The 12,390-nt window shown below is 44.6% G+C and overlaps 1 protein-coding gene across 3 annotated transcripts in view; it reads left to right on the top strand.

Moving 5' to 3' along the window:
* The window catches only part of GNAL (G protein subunit alpha L), a 491,912-nt gene that overhangs the window by 463,764 nt on the left and 15,758 nt on the right, over nucleotides 1-12,390 (top strand). For all 3 annotated transcript variants that reach the window (XM_063923437.1, XM_063923440.1, XM_063923439.1), the window contains exons 6-8: nucleotides 7,245-7,299; nucleotides 8,986-9,059; nucleotides 10,758-10,816. In XM_063923437.1, the coding sequence (XP_063779507.1) occupies nucleotides 7,245-7,299; nucleotides 8,986-9,059; nucleotides 10,758-10,816 (188 nt within the window). The remainder of the gene's footprint in view (nucleotides 1-7,244; nucleotides 7,300-8,985; nucleotides 9,060-10,757; nucleotides 10,817-12,390) is intronic.

The raw sequence follows: 12,390 nt of genomic DNA, 5'->3' as shown, positions 1-12,390 counted from the left end.
GAAGCAGAGGAGGGAACACATACACCGACTGTTACACCCACGGTGTTACCAGGACGTCCACAGCTATCGCCTGAAGGTCTCGTGACCTGGCGCAATACCTGTCCCATTTTTTGTTCGGGCGGGACGCCATCATGTCCACCTTTGGTCTTTCCCAACGGTTCACAATCATGCGGAAAACTTCCCGATGAAGTTCCCACTCTCCCGGGTGGAGGTCGTGCCTGCTGAGGAAGTCTGCTTCCCAGTCGTCCACTCCCGGAATGAACACTGCTGACAGTGCTATCACATGATTTTCCGCCTAGCGAAAAATCCTTGCAGTTTTGCCACTGCCCTCCTGCTTCTTGTGCCGCCCTTTCTGTTTACGTGGGCGACTGCCGTGATGTTATCCCACTGGATCAATACCGGCTGACCTTGAAGCAGAGGTCTTGCTAAGCTTAGAGCATTATAAATTTGCTCTTAGCTCCAGTATATTTATGTGGAGAGAATTCTCCAGACTTGATCACACTCCTTGTGTGACTGCTCCCCAGCCTCTCAGGCTGGCCTCCGTGGTCACCAGCATCCAATCCTGAATGCCGAATCTGCGGCCCTCTATAAGATGAGCACTCTGTAATCACCACAGGAGAGACACCCTTGTCCTTGGATATAGGGTTATCCGCTGATGCATCTGAAGATGCGATCCGGACCATTTGTCCAGCAGATCCCACTGAAGAGTTCTTGCGTGAAATCTGCCGAATGGAAGCGCTTCGTAATAAGCCACCATTTTTACCAGGACTCTTGTGCAATGATGCACTGACACTTTTCCTGGTTTTAGGAGGATCCCGATTAGCTCGGATAACTCCCTGGCTTTCTCCTCTGGGAGAAACACCTTTTCCTGGACTGTGTCCAGAATCATCCCTAGGACCAGCAGACGTGTCGTCGGAACAACTGCGGTTTTGGAATATTTAGAATCCACCCGTGCTGTCGTAGAACTACTTGAGATAGTGCTACTCCGACCTCCAACTGTTCTCTGGACCTTGTTCTTATCAGGAGGTCGTCCATTTTCTTTGAAGACGAATCCTCCTTTCGGTCATTACCTTGGTAAGGACCCGGGGTGCCTTGGACAATCCAACGGCATCGTCTTGAAACTGATAGTGACAGTTCTGTACCACGAACCTGAGGTACCCTTGGTGAGAAAAGGCAAATTTTGGGACATGGAGGTAAGCATCCCTGATGTCCCGGGACACCATATAGTCCCCTTGTTCTTTGCTATCACTGCTCTGAGTGACTCCATCTGGATTTGAACCCTTGCAAGTGTTCAAATTTTTCAGATTTAGAATAGGTCTCACCTAGCCTTCAGTACCACCATATAGTGTGGAGTAATACCCCTTTCCTTGTTGTCGGAGGGGTAATTTTATTATCACCTGCTGGGAATACAGCTTGTGAGTTGTTTTCAATACTGCCTCCCTGTCGGAGGGAGACATTGGTACAGCAGACTACAGGAACCTGCGAGGGGGGAAACCTCTCGACATTCCAATCTGTACCCCTTGGATACTACTTGTAGGATCCAGGGGTCCTGTACGGTCCCAGCGTCATGCTGAGAACTTGGTAGAAGCGGTGGAGGGCTTCTGTTCCTGGGAATGGGCTGCCTGCTGCAGTCTTCTTCCCTTTCCTCTATCCCTGGGCAGATATGACTCTTATAGGGACGAAAGGACTGAGGCTGAAAAGACGGTGTCTTTTTCTGCAGAGATGTGACTTAGGGTAAAAAACGGTGGATTTTCCAGCAGTTGCCCTGGCCACCAGGTCCCATGGACCGACCCCAAATAACTCCTCCCCTTTATACGGCAATACATCTTTGTGCCGTTTGGAATCTGCATCACCTGACCACTGTCGTGTCCATAAACATCTTCTTGCAGATATGGACATCGCATTTACTCTTGATGCCAGAGTGCAAATATCCCTCTGCGCATCTCGCATATATAGAAATGCATCCTTTAAATGCTCTATAGTCAATAAAATACTGTCCCTGTCAAAGGTATCAATATTTTTAGTCAGGGAATCCGACCAAGCCACCTCAGCTCTGCACATCCAGGCTGAGGCGATCGCTGGTCGCAGTATAACACCAGCATGTGTGTGTATACTTTTTAGGATATTTTTCAGCCTCCTATCAGCTGGCTCCTTAAGTACGGCCCTATCCGTAGATGGTACCGCCACTTGTTCTGATAAGCGTGTGAGCGCCTTATCCACCCTGAGGGGTGTTTCCCACCGCGCCTTAACTTCTGGCGGGAAAGGGTATACTGCCAATAATTTTCTATCGGGGGAAACCCACGCATCATCACACACTTCATTTAATTTATCTGATTCAGGAAAAACTACAGGTAGTTTTTTCACCTCACACATAATACCCTTTTTTGTGGTACTTGGAGTATCAGAAATATGTAACACCTCCTTCATTGCCCTTAACGTGTGGCCCTAAAAGAAAATACGTTTGTTTCTTCACCGTCGACACTGAAATCAGTGTCCGTGTCTGGGTCTGTGTCGACCGACTGAGGTAAATGGGCATTTTACAGCCCCTGACGGTGTTTGAGACGCCTGGACAGATACTAATTTGTTCGCCGGCCCTCTCATGTCGTCAACCGGCTTGCAGCGTGTTGACATTGTCACGTAATTTCCATAAATAAGCCATCCATTCCGGTGTCGACTCCCTAGAGAGTGACATCACCATTACAGGCAATTTGCTCCGCCTCCTCACCAATATTTTCCTCATACATGTCGACACACACGTACCGACATACAGCACACACATAGGGAATGTTCTGATAGAGGACAGGACCCACTAGCCCTTTGGGGAGACAGAGGGAGAGTTTGCCAGCACACACCAAAACGCTATAATTATCCAGGGACAACCTTTATATAAGTGTTCCTTTTATAGCATTTTAATATATATACATATCGCCAAATCAGTGCCCCCCCCTCTCTGTTTTAACCCTGTTTCTGTAGTGCAGTGCAGGGGAGATCATGGGAGCCTTCCCACCAGCCTTTCTGTGAGGGAAAATGGCGCTGTGTGCTGAGGAGAATAGGCCCCGCCCCCTTTTCGACGGGCTTCTTCTCCGGAGTTTTAGATATCTGGCAGGGGTTAAATACATCCATATAGCCTCAAGGGCTATATGTGATGTATTTTTCGCCATACAGGTATTATACATTGCTGCCCAGGGCGCCCCCCCCCCAGCGCCCTGCACCCTCCGTGACCGCTGTGTGAAGTGTGCTGACAACAATGGCGCACAGCTGCAGTGCTGTGCGCTACCTGATGAAGACTGAGAGTCTTCTGCCGCCTGGTTCCGGACCTCTTCAGCATCTGCAAGGGGGGTCGGCGGCGCGGCTCCGGGACGAACCCCAGGGCGAGCCCTGTGTTCCGACTCCCTCTGGAGCTATGTCCAGTAGCCTAAGAATCCAATCCATCCTGCACGCAGGTGAGTTGAAAATCTCTCCCCTAAGTCCCTCGATGCAGTGAGCCTGTTGCCAGCAGGACTCACTGAAAATAAAGAACCTAAAAACTTTTTCTAAGCAACTCTTTAAGAGAGCCACCTAGATTGCACCCTTCTCGGCCGGGCACAAAAACCTAACTGAGGCTTGGAGGAGGGTCATAGGGGGAGGAGCCAGTACACACCATGTGATCCTAAAAGCTTGCTTTTGTGCCCTGTCTCCTGCGGAGCCGCTATTCCCCATGGTCCTGACGGAGTCCCCAGCATCCACTAGGACGTTAGAGAAAATGTGTTTTTTTCTTGATCTGGTGTATTACAAATGGGAGAATAAAAACATATCTGCTTGTAAAAATTACTTTTCCCATGCTGGCCAGTTTTATTGGCTGGGGAGAAGTAAGTGGAGTGCCACAGACAACCAGTTATGGTTGGCTGGGGAGAAGTGGAGTGCCACAGACAGCCAGTTATGGTTGGCTGGGGAGAAGGGGAGTGCCACAGACAACCAGTTATGGTTGGCTGGGGAGAAGTGGAGTGTCACAGACAGCCAGTTATGGTTGGCTGGGGAGAAGGGGAGTGCCACAGACAGCCAGTTATGGTTGGCTGGGGAGAAGTGGAGTGCCACAGACAGCCAGTTATGGTTGGCTGGGGAGAAGTGGAGTGCCACAGACAGCCAGTTATGGTTGGCTGGGGAGAAGGGGAGTGCCACAGACAGCCAGTTACGGTTGGCTGGGGAGAAGTGGAGTGCCACAGACAGCCAGTTACGGTTGGCTGGGGAGAAGTGGAGTGTCACAGACAACCAGTTATGGTTGGCTGGGGAGAAGGGGAGTGCCACAGACAACCAGTTATGGTTAGCTGGGGAAGAAGGGGAGTGCCACAGGCATCCAGTTACTGATGGCTGGGGAAGAAGGGGAGTGCCACAGGCATCCAGGTATGGTTGGCTAGGGAAGGAACCCCGGAGATGACCAGTTTTGGTAATTTCGCTTTGTTTGTATTGTGTGGGTAAATCCTTTTACAGGCTGTGTTTTTGTAAAAAGTAAAAGCAGTTTACATTTGATAACAAAAAATAGCTGAATGAATTCTGGTGATGCAATCACTGACTACGCAAATATAATGAGAAAACAAGATAACAATAAAATAGAAGCATTGCACTGTATAAGTAAACATTTTTCAAATGCCTAATATCAAAACAATAATGGATATAAAGTACACTAATTGTACTATTCACATGAATATGAAATAGTTCACCCCCAGGGGACCAACAGGATCTAGTGGAAGACATGGCAATGGGTTGTCATAATGAAGGCTTTGTGCATACCAAGAGAAGGGTATAACTGGCATAACTTTCCCAAATATCAAGAAAGACTTCCTCTCTGATTTGCTTGTGAAAAAATATTTCAATCCACTAGGGGATGTTTGGCGTAGCAATCATGTACGTATGCGGACACATCTGTATGTGTGCTATGCACCAGGGCAATACAAAAGATTGGAGTACATATGTAGCACTGTTCAACAATGGATAAATGGAATAGATTCTTGTTTTTTTATGTCCTTTGTGACTCTTCACTTAAAAGCACATTATACATATTTAATGTTGTTTTGCCAATCCAAACATTTTTTTTTCCAGTACTTATTAATTTTATACAAATACCACAAATGCACAGCTATTTTACATTGCACAGAAACAACATGGCTGCTAATTCAGCAAGCATTACAGCACAGCTCCTGCAATCAGGGCTGTCATTATGGTGATAGGTACTGTAGCATAGTGAGCAAGGAAGCACATGCTGACTGTTAATGTGGAACTAGGCTATCCTGAAGGATCCGATAGCAGAGCTGGCTGCAGTAGTACATATTGCGCTGCACTGCGGTGTAATCCTGACAGGCATGCTACTTTATAATGTTATGTGAAAGAATGGAATGGGGAACAAAGCGGTAGAACGTCTGTTGCACAATAAATCAATAAGGTAAATACTCTCCTGCTGCCATTGAAATACAGTGACAGATTATTTTGGCATGATCAGAATCATCAGTGGTCCTGAAGGAGTGTCCCTAAAACAAACATACTGCCTTATTGCTAGTGCAGCCAGCTTATCGTGCCAGCTCCTCGCATGACCTGATCGCTGCTGTGTATTTTCGAACTACTGCGCATGCGCGTCGCCAAACAGCAGTAGGATGGTGCAAAAATTTTGATCGCACGGCTGCTCGCACAGTGGGAGAGGACATTTGTGGGTGTTAACTGGCCATTTTCAGGGAGTGTCTGTAAAAACGCAGGCGTCCCCGAGTGTTTTCAGAGCGGGTGTGACTGAGGGAGGGGGGGGGGGGGGAATTTTTCCACAGCATACACATGCAATAGCACACTTGCATGTGGCGAATTTTCACACCCCCTGGGCGGCAACTATCTGATTACAGGACAGTGTAGTTTGCAGCAGAGTGATTACATCTGTATTAGGCCCTTAGATCTGTTACTTATTCGGGCCCTTCTGGGCTCGCCCACTATACTGCCCTCATTTTGAATATCTACAGTACCAGAAACTTGATAGTAATATACATTGGTCATGCTGGGGAGGTACAGAAATTTCTACCTCATAATACAATCACATAATTCAACCCTCAGTGTGGCTATATTTACAGAATACGTGGACATACATTTCCATAACTTATTTGCCTCATTTGAGCAATGAAAGTAACTAGTGGAGTTGATGGGTTTAGCAATCTTCCAGTCACTTGGATGTCCCTATTTTTCATGTCAGAATGGTGGCACTCTGGGATACTTAACACTTTGGTGAAAGCTGTATTGTTTTCCGTGAGCACCACCCGCTTTCTCCCACCGTTCCATTGCAGTCTATGAATGATTGGTCATATTACCTGAGGGGGGCCGGAAGCCCTTCTCATGTTGAAGGCAAATGTATGTATGTATTTACATCATTGCCGTATATTTGCAGATAGAAGTATAAAATAGTGACAGTCAACCCTACTTATACAGAGAGTACCTCACAGGCTAGTCATTTTAGTGTAAAAGAGTAAACTGGCTTTTGGTTCCGAATGGTTTTAGTATGACCTGCATGGCTTGTTAATCAAGGTTTGGGGAAAGGCAGCACATAGCCATGGAATAGGGGCAGAAGACATACAGGCACAGCAAACAATCCTTCATTAAAAGAACTTTATCTGTTCTACAGATGGGCCCGGATGGAGCCTGGCACTTGGAGGTGATATGAGGAAATACTGGAATGTTGTTGATTGTTGTTTTGCTCTGAGTTTGCTCAGCTCAATATTATGTAAATATAATAACTGGCCAATAATACAACTGCAATAACATCTGTCAGCCTTTCCAGCAGATGTTCCCATTCTCTAGTAGTGTTCAGTTGGTAGTAGCATGTTACTTTGTTTTAGGAGCTAACGGTTGTAAGACAGTTTAAAGCTATATAGTATATGCTTGTCATTTACACAAGTTAACGATTTGAGCTGAAAAAATGGAACACTGGGGAGGGTAAGTGTGTTTTGTGTAATCACACTGGACGCTCTGAGAAGCTGCTGTTCCGGAGAGAGAGTCCCTCCTTTCCTCAACTGAAATGCAGTGCATATCCTTGAGATTGTAGTTCTCTTCTGCCACCTAGTGGTTAAGACTTCAAAATGACACATCAAACTGCTTGTTAATAATGTTTCATCTTATATTTAGCGTACAGAATATCATATCTCACACAGATGTCATGTAATGTTTCTATGTATATCTGAAATAAGCAAATATCTGTCTTAGTGAGTTCCATTCACTGGTAACAATTTGTTTTGTTTTAGCTTTCTAGAGAAAATCGACCATGTCAGGCAAAATGACTACACACCAACAGATCAGGTAAGCTGTTTTGTAGTACACACGTAAAATGGGAATTTTGTGAACTTGACAATCCATGTAGCGGTAGTTCACGAGGTCATGCATTGAACAAACTTACCCCAGTATGTATACCACAAGCAAACCATATGGACGTAATAAAAAATGTGCTTAATGTTGATGTTGCCAGGCAAGACAAGAGAACACCTTATTTAATCAATAAGCTGTGCTAGTAATGTATTGCTCTTTATATACACCACATTATTCTATTTTTAGTCCAAAATATGAATGTAAATTTGGGCATGGGTTTGTACACACAGGTATTACTTTTTTTTTTTTTTTTTTCAAACAAAGACTAAAGGGCCCTACACATTGGCCGATCCGCCGCCGAGCTGCCCGATGGCGGATACAGCCGACGAGCAACCCGGCGGCGGGGGGGCAGTGACGGGGGGAGTGAAGTTTCTTCACTCCCCCGTCACGCGGCTCCATTGAAGTGTAGGCAAATATGGACGAGATCGTCCATATTGGCTTGCATGCACAGCCGACGGGGGACCAGCGATGAACGAGCGCGGGGCCGCGCATCGTTCATCGCTGGAGCCTCCACACTGAAAGATATGAACGAGTTCTCGTTCATTTATGAACAAGATCGTTCATATCTTTCAAACAAATTGGCCAGTGTGTAGGGCCTATAAGGGAGATATCCAATTAGCCCTGGTAATTTACCAGGGCTAATTGTCCCGCAGGGGGCTGTCTAATTAGCCCCGATAAGCCGGTGCGTGCTGCGGCTTATCTGGGATTTTGTTTCACCTGCCAACGGCAGGCGAAGCTGAATCCCCGGAAACAGCCCCGTTTTCGTCCTAAAACAGGGCTGTTTAACACGAAACCACATAGGTTTCACTGAATCTGTGTGTTTTTCGGGAGAAAGTTTTTTGTTTTGTTTTTTACAGGCGACCAATCTTGATAGCCTGTAAAAGAAAATCAGTGAAACATCGGAAAAAAGTCAGAAGAACGCCCGTTTTTCGGACCCAATGTTTTACCGGGGATTATTGGATATCCCCCAAAGTGTGTTCTTGCATAGTCCTTGGATATATTGAGGGCTTCCATAGACCCTACAGTATTCTGTACCAAGCATCAATACCTGTAAATGCTGCAGGCTACATTGACACAGTGCAGACAGTATGTGTGTGCGGGTCCATTCATTGATATTATATTTTGGACTTTGCGCACTAAAACATTTACCGTGCTCTAAGAGTGCCTAATATGTGTGCGAGCCCTTAACGTACTAACCTTTACAGTCTGACCTGGTACCCTCTCATGTAGGACTAAGAATGATCCTTTTCATGTTACACACAAATGGAGGGCTCGCTAAAATGATCTTGCCCTAAACAACAACAAAACAGCATGTTATGTAACTGGGAGTAGTATTATATGCTAGTTATAATATCCATTAGTCCTGTATGATGGGATTGGTCACGTGGCTTAGACAAGGCAGCACGTACACACGTACTTTGTGTATTAATAGCATAATCTCTGATATAACATAGACTCCAGCCATTCCTGGGAATGCACTAGTGCAGTGTGTGGCTGTAGAATGATTACATTGGCATTCTTCATCCTGTTGAACAGCGCTGTGGATGTAGACATATATGGGACTAATATATTGTGCTGTGTTTTTAATATATGTCTCTAATCAGTGTTTTTATCTTTCAGGATTTATTACGATGCAGAGTTTTGACATCAGGGATTTTTGAAACGCGATTTCAAGTAGACAAAGTAAATTTCCAGTGAGTATTCCATTTATTATTCATTGTTTTTGGTATTTTTTCATACAAGTTTTGTGGCATTTAAAATATAGATTTTTAAGTTTCAAGCAGTGAGTATTTTCAGGTACTGTATGCGGATTGTATACAAACCTGTCGGCTCCAGATTCCATAGGAGAAATGACCTCATCACTCTTACTATAAAGAGGATAGACTACAATGTCTAAGGCTGTTTCCTTACAGCTGTGTCTGTGCTGAAGTTTTTCTGGATACAGTACAAACCAATGTATACCTATTGCCAGTACAAAAGACAGATATTGTATAAACTTAATAAAAGGACACGTTTTTTTTTTTTTTTTTACGCTCCTATCACAATACACAACCTTCTAGTTCCCAGAAGCCAGTAATTACCAGCAGTTACTCATGTCAGTGTATGCGCGTTTTCACTATAAAATACATAAGAAACCAATAGCTTACCTGATGCCAAAACATGTAATCCTGGTCAGACCTAGCAGACATACAGTACAGTGCATAGACCACCGCTCGTACCTTCTGTTTCTCCTCAGTACAAAGTAAGACAGGTGGAGATCACATGTAAAATACAGCTCCTTGCCTTATATGACACCATTTATCATATTATGTGAACAGTATTACATTGAAAACACAAGTGTGATAGACGTATGGCTCCGCACCCAAGTCTGATATAACCCGCTCTGTAAGTGCAAATCGGCCAAAAAAGTGGGAAATGGTGAAAAATCTTTTTTTTTTTTTTTCAATTTTAATAATGTTAAAAGAATGAAATAGCAAATAAAAGACTTAACCAATGAGTGGCACCATAAGCTTCAAATGGTATTCCCTGTTAGTTACATTCATTTCTCTATGGTAAGTTTGGTGGACATCCCATGCTGCTGATGATCTTGTACGAGAGTTTGGTTGTGATTTCTGACAGCGGCTTCTATGGCTGGAGAAGATTGAATGTGTACTGTCAGCACTGGATGGCTGTCAGTGCAACAGACAGGACAATGGTCACAGGACCTTATTCAGAGATTGGCCGCTTCTGGACACAGCTGCTGTGCAAAAATATGCTAATGCCTGCAGTAGGCGTCTAAAGGAAAAAGAGGCCTCCTGCCAGCCTCTCCGACTCTGAGCATCAGCCATCTGAGTAAGCCTAAACTTAATAGTACTCGGAATGGCCGCCTCCTGCATGACAGGTCAGGAAGACGCAGGCTGTGGCCTCACCACTCCCAGAAAATGGGGCTTAAATGCCCCCATTTTCTGGAAACGCAGGCATCCTTGCCCTGTTCCCAAACTGCTACAACATGTAAGCCAAGCTGCAGCTTGAGGGCACTGCAAATGATCGTGCAGGAGAAGTGCAGATCTCTAGACATCATAGGAGACGTTGGTAAACCATCCGGTTTATGTACATCACTGAAACAGGCCCACAATATGTAACTCTGCATCCTCTATAGAATCCCAGAGGTTCTGCACTAAGGGGCTGATTGAATTGAATAGATAAAAATGTAATGCTTTGATGAACATCTGCACATCAGCTGTTATATTTGGAAGAAAAATACAGGCTCTATTTCTGCTAATTATATTGGCACACCTCTGTTTACTGTAAAGGGCACTACATATAGTGCTAAATGGGTATACACCTCCTGTGACTCCTAAAACGTTGCAAGCCGTTCCTGCTAACAGTGTGTTACTTGTATATTTCCACAGCATGTTTGATGTAGGAGGGCAAAGAGACGAGAGAAGAAAATGGATCCAATGTTTTAATGGTAAGATGCTGTTTGTTAGGGGTTTTTTTTTGTTTTTGTTTTGTTTTTCCAGATTATTCTCATTAGCTTTTAATTTTTCATATGGTCAATGAAGGTGCTGATTTAAATGACACATTCTAACCAGTTAACTGACTATTTATGTCGCCAAAAACCGCTCCAAAATGGTCTGGTTTTTTTGAGTGAATTAGGTGAAGAACAAGAATTTAACCCTATCCCAAATGATTTTAGTTATAAAAAAATCTCTCTCTCTCTCTCTCTCTCTCTCTCTCTCTATCTATATATATATATATATATATATATATATATATATATACACATTCCAAAAAGGACCGGCACTCCCACTGATGCTTGCATAAATGCTCCGGTGCCCTCCAGGAAAAGTTCACAGTCAAAAAGAAGAGGCGGCACTCGGAGGCTTAAAGGTGTTGAATTGTATTGTCACAAACAAGAACTAACGTTTCGGGGTCAAACTACCCCTTTGTCAAAGTGAACAAGTGTGTAAAAAAACAAAGAAGTACCTTAAATACCGAAGAATCCCCTTCAGGTGAGCCGACGCTGATCGGGCCGCGCTGGCTGTGTGCTTCATTTCCGGTCCTGTGAAGATGACGTCAGTCTCTTCGCATCTGGTTGTCATAGTAACTGGAGACGCCAGGCGGCCCGGCTGCAGCGCTGTGTAAAAGAAAACTGTGCAACTTACAGTGTCCATCACAAAAAGACAATAAAACAAATCTGGAAGCTGACATTATTGGGATCTCACACAGGTATATAGTCATAACGATGTCGGTAAAAAAGACATTTACAGACTATTGATTATAGATGCTGCAGCACTGACTTGGCCCGAAGCAATAAAATCTATTTTTTGGGGGTCTACAGGTGCTGTGAGCAAATGTTCAGAAGCATTGCGGGGATGAATATTAGTGTAAGTGTTAAAGCATAAATCTGTGTGAGATATCATTAATGTGACGGAGGAGACACCCTTATAGTAGATGGGAAAAATAACATCCTACACCCGATGGCTGTAGGATCCCGGGTTCTGATAGCATGGACCATTATTTAAAAATATTTAGACTCAGTTTTTCATTGAGCCCACGGGGACTAGTAGTACCAAGTTCAAAAATCCATCTGGTCTCAAGCCGCAGCAATTTTCCATCTCTATCGCCACCTCTAATGTGTCTAGGGACATGGTCGATGATGAGGTGTTTCAGATCCTTCATAGTGTGACCTGTGTGAGATCCCAATAATGTCAGCTTCCAGATTTGTTTTATTGTCTTTTTGGTGATGGACACTGTAAGTTGCACAGTTTTCTTTTACACAGCGCTGCAGCCGGGCCGCCTGGCGTCTCCAGTTACTATGACAACCAGATGCGAAGAGACTGACGTCATCTTCACAGGACCGGAAATGAAGCACACAGCCAGCGCGGCCCGATCAGCGTCGGCTCACCTGAAGGGGATTCTTCGGTATTTAAGGTACTTCTTTGTTTTTTTACACACTTGTTCACTTTGACAAAGGGGTAGTTTGACCCCGAAACGTTAGTTCTTGTTTGTGACAATACAATTCAACACCTTTAAGCCTCC

This window comes from Pseudophryne corroboree, chromosome 5 (genome assembly GCF_028390025.1).
Source record: "Pseudophryne corroboree isolate aPseCor3 chromosome 5, aPseCor3.hap2, whole genome shotgun sequence".
NCBI classification, from domain to species: Eukaryota; Metazoa; Chordata; class Amphibia; order Anura; family Myobatrachidae; genus Pseudophryne; species Pseudophryne corroboree.
Note: the sequence above shows the minus strand (reverse complement) of the source record. Positions and strands in the feature narration are given on the sequence as shown.